Source organism: Athene noctua, chromosome 11, assembly GCF_965140245.1.
Source record: "Athene noctua chromosome 11, bAthNoc1.hap1.1, whole genome shotgun sequence".
NCBI classification, from domain to species: Eukaryota; Metazoa; Chordata; class Aves; order Strigiformes; family Strigidae; genus Athene; species Athene noctua.
Window position 1 is genome coordinate 1,646,096 of NC_134047.1, and position 18,946 is coordinate 1,665,041.

General features: G+C 45.3%; 1 protein-coding gene across 2 annotated transcripts; it reads right to left on the bottom strand.

Moving 5' to 3' along the window:
• Positions 1 to 6,371: 6,371 nt before the first annotated feature.
• Positions 6,372 to 18,783, bottom strand: DNAAF6 (dynein axonemal assembly factor 6). Of its 2 annotated transcripts, none has more exons than XM_074915299.1 (7): positions 18,580 to 18,783; positions 18,000 to 18,111; positions 13,906 to 13,969; positions 12,341 to 12,446; positions 10,350 to 10,446; positions 9,478 to 9,563; positions 6,372 to 7,061 (listed from the first exon to the last, which is right to left on the bottom strand). In XM_074915299.1, the coding sequence occupies exons 2-7, from the start codon at positions 18,090 to 18,092 to the stop codon at positions 6,932 to 6,934; spliced, it is 576 nt and encodes a 191-aa protein (XP_074771400.1). In that variant the 5' UTR covers positions 18,093 to 18,111; positions 18,580 to 18,783; the 3' UTR covers positions 6,372 to 6,931. The 2 variants fall into 2 exon arrangements, with proteins under 2 accessions (XP_074771400.1, XP_074771399.1); XM_074915298.1 differs by having other exon boundaries at positions 18,477 to 18,783.
• Between the last annotated feature and the right edge of the window lie 163 nt (positions 18,784 to 18,946).

Below are 18,946 nucleotides of genomic sequence, written 5' to 3' on the forward strand. Positions count from 1 at the left end.
CCTGCTCTAAATAGCAAAAAGGATAGAGGCAAGAAGGCATATGTGTGTGGGCCTAAAAATAGATGCGACATCCACTGTTCCAGGCCAGGGCACAACGATATGTCACCCAGGCACTTCACACTCTAGCTCTGTTTACCCAGAAACAGGTGCAGCCAGGACAACGCAGAGTCAGGTTGTTGTAAGCGTTTGAGAGGGCTCGTGAACTGCAGCCACATTTCCCTCTCCTCCCACACCGATTCCCCTTTCATCCACTGTTGATAGAAGTAATCGCCATGCACCCCCTTGGGCTGACCCCAGAAGCAAGACAGGGTTCCCAGCTCAATAGATCTACATGACTTCAGCACTCTTGGAGGCCTCATAGCTATTTCAGACACAGTCCCTTTCCCACAGCTTCTTTTGGCACAGGATTTCCAGTGCTGGTGATGTTCTAACAAAGGTATCATCTGTCCAGAGCTCAGGGTGATCAACCATCTGCTCTGACCTTTCCCTTTGGCACAGTGGTTGTAAAGAAAAATTGGTAAGTTCTTTCTCCTCCCAGCTGTGCTTTTGCCCGATGCACATCACTCCCCCACTTTCACCATCTCACTCTGTCACCACACACACCATTTAGCTTGGTGCTCATTGCCTTACAACCCAGCTCCAGTCCTCTGTGACCCCCTACACCCCTGTATTCCCATATAGCTCTGCCTGCACCCTCCAGCCCCCTCCCCCCCCATACAAAGGCTCAGGGCCTTGCCCCGCTCTCCACCACACACATCAGCAACAGTCAACAACACCTTCACCCACATTAGTCATTGGCCTCCAAGCAGGCCCACAATACACCATCCCCAGGTCTGGCAGCAAGTTATCAAAGGCAAATGATGATGCAAGTTGTACTTGGGGCCAGGGTGGCATTTTCAGTGCTTTACTGTGACCTCCTGTAGCTCCTCTCAGCACCTCAGATTCCCCCCAAAGCTTGTTACAGTTCTAAGAGCTGCTGCTGGCCAAGAGCCATACACCCAGCTAAGTCACACTGACACTCCAGCCTTCACGCAGTGCCTGTAACCTAGAACAAAATCTGAAACATTTCTCACCTTGTGGGAGCTTCCCACATCCATCAATTGCCTCTTGAATGTCCCATACACTGCACAGATAGTCCCAAAGCCAAAACAAGTAACGCATCTTCCAGCTACATTACTGCTTTCTTGTACAGTGGTCATGCAACATTCCCTCCTCTCCAGAAACACTATGAACATAGCATATACCATCCCCACCAGCTCCCCTGCTTGCTTAGCTTCTCTCAGTGCTGCTCTGCAAGCATTTAACTCCTCCTGGGTGGCGCCCTCTGGCTCCCAGCTGGCTGGGACTGGCTCAGGTAAGACAAGGTAGAGCTGACTATCTCAGGTGAAGTCAACCTCTCATTCCCCTCTATACACTCACCAGCTTGCCACAGTGCCAGCCAAGGCTCTGTTCAGGGATATGGCTACAGGAATCTGAGTCCTCCAGAAAGAAAATGATTGGTCAGGAGGTCCCATCACCTGGGTCCCCAGCCAGAGAAAACCACGGGGGTGGTAGATGCTCATTACTTGGGCATATGTGACGGGTGGAACTCACCCAAAGCTCACAGCATCCTTAAGCTCAAGCACTGATGCTTACATCTGCTACAGTTCCTAGTCTGCTGCTGTCTGGCAAATGTCCGGCTTGTCCACATCATCTCCTTATGAGTTAACAAAATCAGCTGTGTCCATCTCTATCCCTGTCTTCTTCTTTTTTGTACAGCTTTCCAACGGGAAAAGAATTTTCCAGAAGAGATCTATGGCTCTTTTCTTCTCTACTGAACAGCTGCAGGAGAAAGGCTGCCAAACAGAATCATAGAATTGTTTAGGTAAATGCAACCTTGGCCGTTTTTGCTGGGTTGTGATACCACCAAGTTAAAATGGTGTGGATGAAAAAAATGTTGATCAGCATCAGAAGTCAGCTGCCAGGCTGCTGGGATACCCAAAGAAGGCTCACAATTAAAGAGAGATGGTCTCTAAGGATGGTCAGTGTACAGCATCTGTTGCCATGCTGGCAACTTCCTATGAGCTTCTCTTCAGAAACGAGTGTGTGAAGACAGAGAAAAGAGATGAAAGGGAGACCTTGAGATGAGTAAGTCCAAAGTGGTCGAAGAGTTCAATGGATTGAGAGAAATACTGCAGAACTAAAGGCATTCCTGTGTTGTCTGTATCACTGTTGCCCTGGACTGGATCTCAAAAACTTCTTTAGTACTCATCTGGGACACAGAGACACACATCAGGCAGCAGAAAGAGACATTTCAGGCCTTGGGAAAGGCTGAAATTTTGACTGATCCTGACTTTTTCTGAATTGGCTTATTTCTTCATAATCAGCCTGTTGCTACAGGGAGCTGTGGGACTGGCTACCTTTGAAGAATAGACTCCAGCAGGCTGTGCCCATGCCAAGAGGCCACTCCTCAGTTCTGTCAACGCACCTCACACAGCTCTGCCTCGACCTGCAGCAGCACCTGCTGCTTTTGCGCCGCTGTCCTTCGGTACAAGTGCCTTAACACAACCCAGGCCCTGCCTGGGGAGCTCCTCCTCGTGTCCCTTCCCCATGTACACAGCCCGGATTCAGCAAGGAGAGCGAAGTGCTTCACCCAGCACTGAGCTGAGCGAGGGGGGATGAATCACACGCTTCAACATTTTGCACATCCAGCAAGGGTCAGGTTATGTCAACTGCAACTTGTGCGGAGGCTCTGGTGAGAAATCTCCTAATGTGAGAATGACCAAGGGAAGTGAGATAAAGCACTTAGGAAAGGAAAGATCACAGTCCCCTGAAACAAGCACAGAACAAACAATCGTGAGGGAAAAGGAAAAACGGGAACTGAGTGTTCTGCATCTCAATCTGAAGGTAAAATCTATCTGAAGGAGAAGACAAACAGGGCAAAGAGACAAACTGTATCTTGTTCATGAAGATTATAGAAAAGAAATAACCCAAACCTCAGCAGAATCCAGTCACCTTCCCTGGAGCTAAGACCATAGGCACACAGCAGTGACTGACTGCCCATGGCAGCAGCGCTTGAAGAGGATCCCAGAGAATAAGGATGAATCCAGGCTGCAGGCGCTGCAAAGAGGGTAAAGGTCTGCCAACACCAGCGCCTTCAAAGGCTCCAGCCTGAGGAGGTGCACAAGCGATGGACATGTGGGAGTGCACTGAGCCTGCTGGATATACACAAGCACTGCCTGTGTGGCTTGGCACTGGGGCGGGCTCTTGCCCACATTTTGCTGTATATCTAGTAGCCCGTGCTGCCGCACACCCAGAGTAGATACTGCTGAAAGCGGTCACCTGCTACCCAAATGAGAAAATCTGGGAGGCCCTGAGGACAGAGGTTACTTCACGAGGGTTTCCTTTGCGTTCCTGTGTGCCAGTGCACAGCACAGCCTGCACGGGATGCTACACAGCTCTGTTTTGCCCGCAGGAGCACAGTCTCATGCACTAAGTGTCGGAGCCCAAGGTTAGATGAGAAAGCCAAAACCAATACCAGTCTTGTCTCCTTACTTACTCTGTAGGCTGTAGGGGAGACATCTTTCTGTACACATAGATACAGCTTAGTTATTTTAGGTAAACTTTATCTGGAGGGAAGCAGATACCAATAACGTGGTGTTTCACAAAATGAAAGTACATAGACATTTTGGGTACGAACTTTAACCTGAACAGCAGAAAAATGAAGTTGTATTTCTTTTAAAACAAATACAAGGGGTATATGATAGTACCTACAACAGACCTGAAGGAAATGGGAATGAGAGCAGCCCAGAAGCTAGACTGCAGATTTAAAGGAAAAATCAAAATTTAAGTTTTTGCTCTGTCTCAGGTGTTTATATGGAGCAACTCTGTTGGGTTTTCTCTTCCTCAGGCTGTAGAACGAGGAAAGTATCTTTGCCTCAGAAGGTCAGTATGTGGACAAAGGGGAATATGAAAGGAGGTGAAGCACCGAGCAAGCTGGGCTGCATACTTTAGCACAACGCCATAGTTCTGACAGAAAACAGGAACGAGTCAAAATGGGAACAGTGGCTCTGCTCCCACAACTGGAGGGCAGAATGCATGAACAAGGCAAGATGACAACCTGCAGTTTATTGGGATACTACTGTAAACAGCCTCTATCTCATTTCTACAGCTACAGAACCCTCTACTTAACTGCAATATGTTTAATCAAGATGTTTCTTAGGGAACCAAATAAAGCTTGATGATGCTTAATGGCTGAGGCTTAATGGCTGGGTTGTTTAACTGGGCTCATAATTTTGATTAATTAAGATGCCTGCAGGTGTTGGAGTGGTACTTAGGCAACAGCTTTGATATTCAGAGGCAAAGGGGGTTTTGTATCCCCTTCAAAAGGTTTTCTGCCAGTGCTAGTTCAGCAAAGCAAAACTGCCTTCAAGTCCTTGCAAAAAAGTTAACTCTCTTGTAACCAGCAGTACCCCCCAGATTTCCTGGAAGCTTGGCAGCCTGCATGTCTGTTTGACCAGTTTCCTCTTAAGGTGATCTATGGAAAAAAGCCCCAACATTTGCCTAGGGCAGTCTCTGTCTCTGCTAGAAGGTAACAATGTGAGAGGATCTCCAGGTAGTGATGGTGAATTCAAGGCAACAGACCTGATCAGAACAGCCAATTGTCTGTCACCGGACCAATGTTTCCGCTCTACTGAAAACAGCAGCAGAGCTTTGAGCAGTGGAAAACATGAAGCCTGGCTTCCTATGAGTTTGTCCCCTGTGTTCATAGACCTTAACACTGTGATTTCAGCTTCCCCCTGCCAGCATATCTCCCTTTCCCTATCCTGCTATGTCCCCAACTTGCCAGCTTCCCCTCACGGAGAGGTGTGGATGACCTACTGCAGCCTGGGGTGTGGGTGTACAGAGTGACTGGCCAGCAGGTGCAAGAAATCACACTACAACTTCCCTGTTAGGCAGCACTAATTTGTATTCCCTTTTTCTATTCAGCAGCCAACTTTCTTATAAAACATACTTACCTCAGATTTTTGTCTCTTGAATGCAGAACTAAAAAGTATTTGGGGAGAAAACAGGACACGGATACCTGTGTGGCATATGCTCATTTCCATAGGAAACTAAAACACCGGAGAGAGACTCAATGAGCAAAACTCATAGTTGTTATAATTATCAAACACTGACATTAAATTAAGCAGAACTTGATGATTTAAGGCTCAGTAAATCATCACTGCCAACTATAAAGGTAACATTACCTTGTGGATAGAGCACTGGAATAGGGCTCAAAAGAAGCTTTACCATAAATTTACTAAATGAATTTGGGCAAATGTTATCTTCACATTTGTATAAATACAGGTCAAACTTCCACTTTTCTTGTAATCTGTATAAGAAATGCAAAAATGAAGCAGCACATTGTCTAGGGACCACAAATACAACCTTTTTCCAAGAAACAGCCTTACTGTAACTTCTTGGCAAACGCAGGCAGTACAAACTGAGTCAGGAGGAATGATCTCAGACTTTTCATCCATCTGCATTGTTCCCCTCCACCACAGCTTTGTAGAGTAGGAGACATTCAAATGCAATTTATGGAAACTCAAGCACATACAAAATGGAGTAGCCCCTTAATGTTATCAACATATTCAACAGCTTGTGATGAATCATACATGAGGTTTCTGCTTTCCAGTGCAGAGGTTGGATAGTATTATTCTGACCCAAGTAATGGGTCCACTTTTAAGGGAAGTGGTTAAAATATCAACACACCAGCTTAATTTGTCCTAGTGTTATAATGCAGCATATTATAAACATACTGTGAATTCTGAAAATTCCTCACAAAACAAAAAAATATACCTGGAAACTCACTGTCAGTATCTTCAATCCAGCATGGAGAATTCGTCTTCTCATTACAGCCTAACACAAATTCAGTTGCGCGGGTACTGTCTGCAGCCTAGTGGGTCAATTATTTTCCTCTACTTCTACACCAGAAGAATGCAGGGCCCAAGCCATTTTGTTTTTAAAGTGCTTACAAGCTTTTGGCTAAGTGTACCTAATGTCCATGAACATGCAAGGCCCTGCTTGTGCTCCCCACTTTGATCATTGAGCAGATAACTTTGTTTCCTGCATGATTAATAATGTTAAATGAATAAATTTGCCCAGCAGCTAGTAAGAGGAACATCTTGGCTACCCATCTCTGTAGCTCTAGATTGGACAGGAAGGCCAAAGAAAACCTTTTGCTGCATTTCAGCCCTTTAAGTGATGCTTTGTTATGCAAAGTTCCTCTTAGCTCATCTTTAGAAAGTCTCTCAGGACAAAATATAGAGAAGAAAGAGTGAAAGGTAATTGGAACTGTTCATTAGAACACATTCTTTTAATAATCAAGAAAGATCAGAAAAACAGCTGGAGATACAGCAGGTGAATAGATGACACCACACATTGTCAGAAACTGTTCAAAAGAGCTGAGTTGTTCCACAATACAGCTATAGTTGGTTCCCTTATTCTGCCACAGATGTGGATCCCTGAAGAGCTTTGATCTTCTCATCAAGCAGTAGCTAAGAGAAGATTCTGAACTCACCCCAGTCCCAGCACTGAAGGCCAAGAAAGAATATTACCACTTGCAAGTCTTGCAACAGTAACTAAGCACCAGACTTGCTGGCCAGAACCTCATTGTGCTACTTATCAACCATGACCACAAAAAGACTTTCTCTGGCTTACAGAATTGTAAGCTCCTATTTTCTGATTCACAGAGCCTCTGTCAGACTGAAGGCAGCAGAACGTTAACCAGAGCAGCACAAGAGCTGGACCTATGGGGTGCTTTGTTCCTCCTGAGTGATCCCATTTCTCCAGGGACGTTCCCCCTGGACTGTTCAAGGGAAGCAATCTACTATTTCATGACCAGTTAGGTTCCAAGAAGACTTCAAACTAAGAGATTACTTTTTGCAAACTTCCTCTATTTCTCTATCCATCAGGCAAAATTTATGAAATCAAACATCCTTGATACTCTCAAGGTGACTTCCAAGGTCTCCTCTTCAGAGAGAAAACGAGCTTTACCATTCTTGCTGTCTACACGGTAAGGGAGGTGCAGCAGCAGCTTCCTGTAAGAGAGGACACAGTGAATTTCAGCATCTCAGACCGGGTGAGCAACTGAGATGGCATTGAAAGGGACTCTTGCAATTTGTCAATCAGTATGCCAAGGCACTGTCTTTCAGGGTATCTCGTTCTCACAGCAGGTTGGTGGCCTTCCTGTGATACCTGGTGCACAGCTACACAGGCCCTGAAATATTTCCAACACTATTCCCTTCCTTCGGCTGTGGCTATGACAACGGTTTCCAATGGTGGATTGTGGGCTCTCTCCACTGCTCTTGCTTTTGCACAGTGCTCCATTTTAAACGCAGAGGAAGGAGGAGCTGCATGGATAATGCTCTCCTGGTAATAAAAGTCTAACTAATGCCCAAAGCCTGAACATGCCTTGAGGAGTTGGTCTTCTCTATTAAAAAAAAACAAGAGGTGCAGCCTGATTAGAGATTCTGTCCAGTACAGTTTCAAAAAAAATATGTCTACACTGAAAAGCACAGTTTGGGTATGAGAATGGATTTACAGGTATGAAGTTGCTGGGATTTTAACCTACATTGAAGATTAATTCAGTGATCCCCTACCTGTGGCTCAGGCACATAATACACAAAGAAAGGCTGGATCTTGGACTCAGGAATGATTCCACAGTCCCTGGCTATGTTAGACATACCGTTTTTCCTGGAATGGCTAACAAGCCTTCCAGTTTATCTCCTCATGAGGATATCTCAGTCTGGACCATCTCACTGGTGACAGTTTAAACTTACTTGCTCAGGCAGAGTCTGGACTCTTTCCCCTCTTATCCCAGGCTTATATATTAACAATATAAATGATGGGACAGTCTCAGACCTCTACTCTATTCACAGTGCAAACAGAATCAAGGACACTTTAGAACCAAGAGATCTGTCCAGCCAAACTCTATAAAGCCCAACAAGACAACATGGTAGTATAGATGGGAGTTACTTTAAACTGGGGTTTAAGTCATGCTGATTCTTTTTCAGACCTTTACAGCTGTCTTGTAGAAGCCATGGCTGAAAGAGGTACAGTCAAAACACCTTTGCACCACACCTACCAAAGGCAGTCATCTGATATAATTTGAAGAAGCCATTAAAATCAGCTTGGCTTAGAATCCGCCCCAGGACTACAGAGTTGGAAACATTTCCTTTGAGCCCACCTACACATATGTGAGAATAGAGTGGTTTTCAGTATGTAGAACTTGAAATCTTGTTTGTTTCTTTCATACTGAGAAGACTAGCATTATATTTGTGAAAGAAGTACTGGCTCAGGCTGTACCCAAGCAACCATTAGATTTACAGCGAACTTTTTATTTGCTAGGCTTGTGACTAGAGACAGCTGGATCCTACAAAAATAATGGCAGTTCTGAGTCACCAAAAAGATAGAACTGCAAAAGAAAGAGGATGCTGAGGTTTTCCTACATCTGCAGTATTTCATTAAGCTACCTCTTTTACTACCTCTAGGTTCTGCAAGTCATTAGCTGAACAATTATTCCTCCTGATTTTCCAGTTTCAGAGCTAGCACTTCCATACACTCTTCCACTCCTGTTGCATCTTTGGGTTAAATACAAGCAGGGAGTAACTGACTCAGCCAGGTTTTGTCTGTGGGAAAGGTGGCTTTTTTATAGTTAGTCCACTAAGGACAGAATTTATCTGGCCTTAATCCATGGCCTGCACCTCGAATTTATTGGCAGGAAGCTATTCACATATGGATCTTCCCACATCTCATTCAATGAAGCAAGTCAGCCCAGAGAGGATTAAGCTTTCTTATGAAAATATTCTATTGTGAATAAGGACTTAAAGCAAAACAGACATGGGAATTATCTGGAAATCTCAGGCAAGGCAGTTGCCCACTGAGAGAAATATGGAGGAAGACTGAGAAGTCTGAGAGTACATCAGTCAGTTGATTACCTTTGTAGGTTTGAAATAGCCCTATAAAAAAAAAAAAAAGAACTCAAAGGAAATATTTTTAGGGAAACCTTGTAACATTTCCATCTCTGCATCCATGCCTGGATATGTCCACAATTTGGCTTTCAACTTCTGAAAATGTATCTGCACATTTTTGACCATCTTCAGTTATACACTTGTACAAATTAGTATTAAGAAAGTAAATTCCCAAGAAGTCCGTCAAGACTGTGGGCAGTTTTTTTGCCAGACAGTTTGGGCCCTTGAAGCCTTGCTGTTTAAGTAGCCAAAATCTGTCCTCAAGCTATTTTTGCTAGAACAGTATCACAGAATCAAAGCTGGCACACTCTCTATCTACGGATGGACTATGGTTGGTTTTGTCTATATCTATTTCTCATGTGCAATTAATAATCTGATATTCATCTTTAGCTTTGCTTTCCACACAGCATTCATTTGAAGGCTTGGTTAAATCTCTTTTCAAACACGGTATTAACTGTAGTTCCATCAATTATGCTTCACTTACTTTTTGGGAGTCCGAAGGTCAAGAACCTTGTCCTGGATATCTAATGTGATGTCTGAGTACTTTGCCCCTGGCAACTTGATTTTAATCTGAAATGATGGGCAGAGGTAAAGCTGTGATTAGATATGTAGCCCCACAAGCCATTAAAGATCTCATCTTCATGAAAATTTTGATGCCAGTGTCAAAGAGCAACATTCTGAGTAGGTAATTTGTATCACAGAAAATATGACAGTGATAATCATTGCTTTTAAGTAACTTAGTGACGTGTGTTGATATTCCATTTTCTTCAAAAGCCTGAGCTCATAGTGTACTTGACAGGTATTCTACATCCAGCAAAATCCCCTGGCTTTGTGTATTCCAAGGACAGCTTGCTTCTACTAGAAAAATTGCACAGCAGTTCTACCTGTCCTGAAGTTCAGAAAACAGGGAGGTCTTTGATCATACAGTAATGGGACAGGATCTGATACCTGTAACTTGAAAGACTGTCAGTATTGTAAACGTTCTGCTAACTCGCACACCTTGCATTAAATGCACGCAGATGAAAACCATCTCCTTCCCAGTCCCTCTCCCCTCCAAAATTGTGCCCAAGATGAAACTCCATCTTAGAAATGCTTTTTATTTCCCCCAAGTCTGTACATAGCATATGCATTTGCACAGATTGTCTTGAGTACTCTAGGTCCTTGAGGAGATATATGTGAGCTCCTCAGGTTAGCAAGTGTAAATACCATCTACAAATGCTTGAAGAACTACAAGAAAACCTTACAGGAGGCCAAAGGCAGCAATACAGCTTGGTGTTTACATTCTGTCCCTCAAGAAGGTAGCAAGATTAAAAAAGGGCAGAGAAAGCACAGGTGGGAAATACAGGTTCAGCTCACCACTATATCTTCACAGCAGGCTGTGGAGGGGTCTTTCCTGCTCATCCCAAAGAAGACGTCCTCTGTTCCCACACACTGTTTGAATAAAATCTGATACCTGAGAAAGAGAAGTCATTGCCTAATAATACTAGAGAAGGAGCAGGAGTCTAAAGGAGATGGTATTTCTCAGAGGACCATAAATATCCTCATCATGTTGTCCCTCCTCCTTTTCAGCCTCCCTTCAAGGCTTCAACCCCTCTGCACTGGGTTTCTGTTCAGAGCACTGAGTTGGCTGGGGGACAGGTGAAGGTCATTCACTCCACCTTCCAGGACACTCACTTTGCTGCCTCTACTTCACTAACCAGCCTTTGCAGGATCAGGAAATGCATCCTAAGTGAATATGATACTTGTCAACTAGTCAAACACCACAGACTCTTGGGAAATGGATTTGAAAAGGATGTGGTCACAATGACATATGTTCTGTTCTGCCATTCAACATACACTTGCACCCTGAGCATAACGCTCTTTTGTCAGACTGTAACTGGTTTGCATTTGGCCAACAGATTTTCTTCCCCTCCACATCTACAAAATGTCGAATCATGTGCTCTCTTGGCCTTGATACTTCATGAATGAGGAAATACAAACTAAATTTGTATTTAGAACATACATTACTCCTACTACACTGAGCAAAATAAGTGGAGTGAGTCACTTTTCTAAGATGTTGAAAGCGCATATGGAAAGTCTTTTTGACATCTCCAGTGTTCATGTGTGTGTATGTAATAATTCCTAAGTCAATGAGAAATCTGCCAAATAGCTCTGGATGCACCTCTCTAGCCATCTGTCTTCCTTTTGGGCCATTTTCCTTGATTCAATTTGCTGAACTGTTACAAAGATTTATACTCTCTTTTCATCTGTGCAACACAGGTTGTAATTGCTTGAGGCTAGAGGAGCACTGCATTTTACCCAGCATGGAGGGGAAGGGTCACAAGATAGCACAAGGAAAGCTTCTGCTGGGCCCACAATACAAAGAAAGTATGTTCTGTATCTCACAGGTGATGGTTTCAAGAATGAGTGTAAAACTACCTGTATGTGAGGCTATAGGGGAGTGTAAAATCATATTCAGAAATGCTGAGTCTTCATTCAGGTGGGTCCATTCAGGTGGGTCTCAGTCCCGTGTTTAGATCCAGAAATTGAACACGTAATGGCATGACTCATGTGCAGAGAAAAATGAGGATTCTGGACTACAAACTAGCATACAATGTGCAGCTTCCTAGGCTTCAGTCCATCTGCTCCAGCATGTAGCACTCCAGGATATGGCATCAGAACACAACGAGTAGAAATGCAAAGGCTGCTTTATGGATTGGCCCTGAAGGCTTTCTGACCTCTAAAAACCACAGCTAACATGCCTGATAGTGTCTGTTTCAAGAATGTTTTTGTTACTGTTTTTTATGAGCAAGGGAAAAGACCCTGGGTTTAGGCTGTAATGAGACAGGCTAAGATTGAATTACAAGATTTAGAAGTTCGAAACTGCCTGCATACAGCCTTCCTTCCTGTAGTACTGTTGTGTTTAAATAGCTTAATTCCTTGAAATGCAAATATAAGTTGGAGTACTCTATGAATTTATGAGTATGAAAAATGAATGTGTCTAAACTGCAGTTGGAAAAGACGTTTGCACACAAATGGCATTTCTGAAAGTTAGTAAATCATTTGGCTGGCCTACTTCCCCTCCAAATCCCACTTTATACGATCATCTGACACTGCAAGCAGTATCTGACAGTGCAAGAAATCTTATGATGGGAAAAACCAACCCAACGTTTCTGTCATGAGATCAGAAGGTTTCCAAGGGAGAGGTTAAAAACACGCCTCACGTGTTGCTTTAGACACAACACCAATCCCCTCCCTTTCTCCTTCTGTGACACAAGCTTTTCAGGTGGCTGTTTCACCCCAATGCCATAACTTCTCTGTCCATCAATGCTCTGTAAAGCCCACATGGGCAGTTTCAGCTCGCTTACTCTGGCTGTTCTCTAGTGTCCCAGGTATCATCAAATTCAGATCCTTCTGGGACCTCCTCTGTGTTCCAAATAGTTTTCCTGTTTTCAGATTTCACTTGGAAAGTACCTGTAAGTGATGAGAACAATCAACTGTCATACTTTGGAATGTCTCTGTTCCTTTAGGTTTGCTGAAAACTCACATTTTTCTAGGCTTTAGAAAAATCTTTGTATTAAAAGTATTCCGGTTGATGATTACAGTCTCCTTCATCTCAGTATCTTATGAATGAGAATTTGCAGAGGGAGGATGCTTTCCTTTCCCTTAAATCCCCTTGACCCAGCCTCTATGTCAAGAAAATCCTCCTGTCAGGCATGAAATATCTAGCACTTCAAAATGGGTAAAGTGTCAAAGGATGAAATATTAATCTTCCCCAAGCCCCCTGACAGGAGATTTTTAAGGGAGCACTCTGCTCATTTACGAAAGGACCTCCTCCTCACATAGAAATCCAGTTCTTCCCATTAATTACTGAGCACAGCCCAGATAGGGGACTGAAGACACACGGAAGTTCATGGGCAGAACACCATGGTTTACGCCTGTCCTACATGGAAAAATGTATTTTCTAGCAACTTGACAGTTTTTATAGTAGAATCTCTAGTCATTGTTAGAATTCCAAGCAAAAATATGTGTTCTGTTTGGCACAGTCTCTTTCTTGCTACACTCATGCTGGTCCTTGCTGATCTTTCCTACAGCTCATAACCAAGCTGCCCGATAACGTGTCAGCATTAGCTCCAGGGGGAGTTTTATGCTAAATTTGCCAGGACTAAGCTCACCTTCCTTTCTGTCCTGAGTACAGTCCAAGGTGCTGACACAAATTTAAGAACCCTGGAGACACGTGTTCTCACTGTCTGAGAGTCTGCTTTCTATATGATGCCAGAACACCTGGAGTCAGGTAAAGCAGATGATTGCCCTGGGGTTCCAGGCAAAGAATGGGGCGCAGGAAGGTGAGTAACTGAAACCTGTCTCGGTCTGTTTAGGGCAGCACTGAACAAAGCTTCTATTCCTCCCTCTGCGTGGTTTAAACAGGGTTGTGAAACTTTTGAGGGGAATATGGTATGACTGCCTTTCACAGCTTTGCTTTGTAGCTCTTCTTCCTCATTGGCATAGGCTCAGTTCCACACAGTTTACTCCATGAAGATCCTTTCAGGTGAGTACTTAGAAGCTCAGCTTCCCTGTTTACGCTAAGTGAGCATTAACAGTTCCATGAGAGTACTTCCATGGAGCTTTTTGCTGCTCAGCTATGAGTCCCCTCAGCCCGTGGCCAGGTTGTGCTCTGTACTGTTTATCGTCACCACTGGAGGCTGCTGTGCTCTGCAATTCCCCTTTCTGTTCCTCTGTATATTTTGGAGCCAAGCTCTCAGGAAAAGAAGCGCTTTACAATGTAATTGTAAAAATGTAATGCTATTTCTATCTCAAGAGGTCAGTGATCACTCTCTTATTGAAGCAAACCCCTTCAGTGGTAACTTAATACAGCTGTTACAGTCTGCTAACATGGGACTGAATGCTAAAACATACAAATACTTCTCCTTACCAGTGGTCTCTTTCTTTACTGGTCCAATACTACCAGGAGTCATGGCACTAATGGAACAGCATGGCTGCAAAAAAAAGGCAAACGGAACTTCAGTCAGTTTTCATACAGCTCAGCTCAGTAACTATGATAATGTCAACAAATACAAAATGTTACCTGAGGTCAAACAAATCCCTGCTAAAATCCAAAATATATTGTCCCACAATTTCATGACCGAATGACTGAACATTCTCTCTGCTTCACTCCCATCCAGCAGGAAGTGACCTTGGCGCACTGGGTTTAAGCAAGACTCCCAGAAGCACAGACAGATGTGCTTTTTGAGTATAAGTTTCCAAGGCATTTTGGCAAAATTTCCATGCTTTGCCTGCCATGAAAATATTGCAGGAAATCAAGGGTGCTATATGAAAACCCCACCATAGCATCTGGATTCCTTTTGACAGTAGAGGTCATATGAGGCAACGACATTTTCCTCTAATTATTATTCCATCTATTGATAATAGGCCAACGTGAGGCATTTCTCTATATATGAAGATTCCTTGGTTTAATAAAAGTGCCTCCCATGCACAGAACATTAAAATAAATCAAAATAAAGATTTCAATTTACCCAGATTGACTCAGACTTAATTGACATCCCTTATGGCAAGTTTCCATTCCTGTCTCTGAAGTGTCATTCATTTTATTAATAAGATGTAAACAAATTCTTTTAAAATCAGGGTGTTTACTGCAAAGTTGTACAGCAATAATGCTAGTTTTAAAAGGTGGGCATTAAATAGCTAAAGAGTAATTAGAGTGTGAAGGACAACTTCTACCACATACTGAAAGGAAATTTCAAGTTATGTATCCCGAATATCACTACCATTGCCATTACTAGTGCCCAACTAATGCTGGGTCAGCCAGTTGGCTTTGTTGAATGATTTGGATGAAAACTGAGGCATTTTCCATTTTTGTTATCCATGTCATAGCGTGATTTGTTCAAAATCCTAAGAGACATGGCAAAGTTTTGAGCCTTCACAGAGGCCTTCTACATTGTGACTGTTGCTACCCTCCTGGGATATTTCTCCCCAGAACACATGTATGCCTAAACAAAAGCAGCAGTTGCATATTGCAGGAACAATGTATGTTTTTCAAAAGCTGTGATTTTCATCTACTTTTGAGATGAACTGATCATAGAACCAAAGAATGGTTTGGGTTGGAAGGATCCATAAAGGTCATCTAGGTCCAACATCCTGCCACGGCCAACTTGGCCTTGAATGCTTCCAGAGAGGGGGCGGCCACACCTTCTCTGGGCAACCTGTGCCAGTGTCTCACCACTCTCACAGTAAAGAATGTCTTCTTATATCTAATCGAAATCTCCCCTCCTTCAATTTAAAACTATTACCCCTCATCCTATCCCTACCACCCTGATCACCCACTCCCCACCTTTCCTGTAGACCCTTTAAGTCCTGTGAGGCCGCTCTAAGCTCTCCCCGGAGCCTTCTCTTCTCCAGCTGAACCCCCCAACTCTCTCAGCCTGTCCTCACAGGGGGGTGCTCCAGCCCCCCCAGCATCTTTGTGGCCTCCTCTGGCCCCGCTTGAGCAGGTCCGTGTCCTTCTGCTGCTGGCGCCCCTGGAGCTGGACACAGCCCTGCAGGGGGGGTTTCAAGAGAGCGGAACAAAGGGGAGAATCCCCTCCCTGCACCTGTTGGCCACACTTCTCCTGATGCAGCCCAGGACACTGTTGGCTTTCTGGGCTGTGAGTGCACATTGCTGGCTCACAGTCAGTTTTCCATCCACTAATACCCCCAAGTCCCTCTCCCTGGGGCTGCTCTCAATCCACTCCTTGCCCAGCCTGTATCTGTGCTTGGGATTGGCCAGACCCATGGGCAGGACCTTGCCCTTGGCCTTGTTGAACTCCGTGAGGTTTGCACATCCCACCTCTCCGGCCTGTCCAGGTCCCCCTGGATGGCACATCCCTTCCCTCCAGCGTGTCACCGCACCACACAGCTCTGTGCTGTTGGTGCACTGGCTGAGGGTGCCTCGATCCCACTGTCCATGTCACCAACAAAGAGTTAAACAGCGCCGGTCCCAACACCCACCCCTGAGGATGCCACTCGTCACTGCTCTCCACTTGGACATGGAGCCGTTGACCCAGGTCTTTGAGTGAGACCATCCAGCCAGTTCCTTATCCACCGAGGGATCCATCCGTCAAATCACGTCTCTCCAGTTTAGAGACAAGGATGTCGTGTGGGACAGTGTCAGATGCTTCGCACAAGTCCAGGTAGATGACATCAGCTGCTCTCCCCTTATGCTGTAAGCCCATTGTAGAAATCCACCAAGTTCATCAGGCACGATTTTCCCTTAGTGAAGCCGTGTTTGGCTGTCACCCGCCACCTTATTCTCCATGTGCCCCAGCATATTTTCCAGGAGGATCTGCTCCAGGGTCTTGCTGGGCACAGAGGTGAGACTGACTGGCCTGTAGTTCCCTGAGTCTTCCTTTTTTCCCTTTTTAAGAATGGGGGTTATGTTTCCCCTTTTCCAACCACTGAACTGCCACGACTTCTCTAATATCATGGATAGTGGCTGAGCCATTTCATCTGCCAGTTCCCTCAGGACCTGTGGGCACATCTCATCACGTCACAAGGCTTTGTGCACCTTCAGGTTCCTGAGATGGTCTTGAACCCGATCTTCTCTTGCAGTGGGTGGTTCTTCATTCTCCCAGTCCCTGCCTTTGCCTTCTGTGACTTGGACGATAAGGCTGGAGCACTTGCTGGTGAAGACTGAGGCAAAATGTCATTGAGTGCTCAGCCTTCTCTATGTCATGGATGACCAGGTCTCCGGTTTCCTTCCAGAGGGGGTCCACATTTTCTCTAGTCTTCCTTTTATCACCGATGTACATATGGAAGCTTTTTTTGTTCCCCTTGGCATCCCTGGCAGTTCTAATTCTATCAGAGCTTTGGCCTCCTAGCCTGATCCCTGGATGCTTGGACAGTTTCTCTGTATTCCTCCCAGGCTGCCTGTCCTCGCTTCCACCCTCTGTAGGCTTTTTTTTTTTTTTTTGTGTTTGACTTTGTCCAGGAGCTCCTTGTACATCCATGCAGGTCTCTTTCCATTCTTACCTGACTTTCTCTTTGTTGGGACGCATCGCTCCTGTGCTTGGAGGAGGTGATCCTTGAATATTAACCAGCTTTCTCAGGCCCCTCTTCTTTCCAGGGCTTTATCCCATGCTACTCTGACAAGCAGATCCGTGAAGAGGCCAGTCTGCTCTCCTAAAGTCCAGGGTAGTGAGCTTGCTGTGCAGCCTCCTCACTGCCCTAAGGATCTTGAACTCCACCATTTCGTGGTCACTGCAGCCAAGGCTGCCCTTGAGCTTCACACTCACCACCAGCCCCTCCTTCTTGGTGAGAACAAGGTCCAGTGTAGCACCTCTCCTTGTTGGCTCCTCTATCATTCCAGGAATCTCCTGGATTACTTATCAATATTTTAATAGAGAAGAACTGATTTTTTGATTTTTTTTTTAAATGTAGAAGAATTGATGTGAAAAATGGAAAGATATTTCTCTCATTAATAATTCAGATCATTCGCCTTAGAATGATTATTCACCCTTCCCTATTCTACAGTCACCAACATATCTATTGTTCTTCAGTGATCAATAACCTCTACAGCTCTTCAATACTTGACACACAGAATTAGTACACTCAGTCACTTCTGGATATTTTAGTCCTTAATCAGAAGTTGAGCAGCAACTTTTTTCCCTTCATATGAAGTATTTAGTTGTAATTGCCTTAATCTATGGCAGACACTCAGGGGAAAGTAGGGGGAAGTCTGAAGTATCTAAAATTCTTTCAACTACATTATCTCGTTTCCTTCAGGGTGAAAAAATTAAATCTCCCTCCCATTTTGTGGTCAAAATCTCTCTTTGTTTCCTGGGGCATCTTCCTTATATTCTCTCTCGAAACCTTGTTACCCTAAAAATACCTTCTAGCTGTTTCAGTCAGTTCAAAACCTTTTAAGGTTTTCATTCTTTTTACTCACTCTGGGAAAAGAGGAATTTGCTTCTCAGTTAGGTCAAGCTATGGTACAACATGTAAAAGAAGCAGCATTGCTTATGAAAGACTCACCATGTGTACATCATCATCATCATCACCATCTTGACCATCACGAAGCAGTTTGGCAAGGCACTGCAGAGAAGAGCCTGAGGAAACACTATCCATGTCAATACCCACTGCTCACCTACACAAAAGAAACAAGCAGCAGGTGAAGAAAGAAAAAATGTGTTCTGTACTGTCCATAAAGCACCATTTTCCTGTTGTGTGTTCTGGGAGGATAAAGTTTAGCAAAACTCTGACATGCATGATGTCAAAACAGATATAAGGGAACATAAACAACCTTTCCACCCTGAGCTAAGATTATTGGCTCTCGCTGCACAGACAGGAGTTACAATCAGAGCTCAGTCCTTACAGTTACTATTAGCTGTGGTAGACCCCATGTCAACAGGGACTTGCAGCTACTGCAGCCAGGACGAGGGCAGCAGGTGGCCTTGGCTCAGGCCTGGCGCTGAGGGGCCAGGCAGAGCTCTTCACACAGGCTCTGCTCACCTGCCTTGCTCCAGGCAGGCTTAGGACAGCCCCAGCTCCAGGCCTAAGCTGAAGACGAACGGAAACACAGTGTCAGGGAAACCTGCCGGCACCACGGCCCCACCTCCGGCCCCCGCGGGACGGGCACGGCGGGGCAGTCCACCCTGCCACGGACACACCAGGCGCGGCCCAGCTCAGCGCAGCGGCCCAGCTCGGCGCAGCGGCTCGCCCCGAGGCGGCGGAGTCTCCAGCAGCAGCGAGCAGCCCCTCGGTGCCGCCTCAGGGCCTACCGCCCGCCGCCACCGGCCGCGTCCCCCATCACCACAGCGACGGCGCCACCGCCCCGCCCCGCCCCGCCGGGCCTCGCCAGCCAATCCGGACGGGTCGCCCACGAGCGGCGGCGGGGCCAGCCAATAGCAGGGCAGGGCGGGAAGAGGCGGCAGGGGGCGGGGCGGAGCGGCCGTCCCGTGCGTCATCGCGGCGCGCGGCGG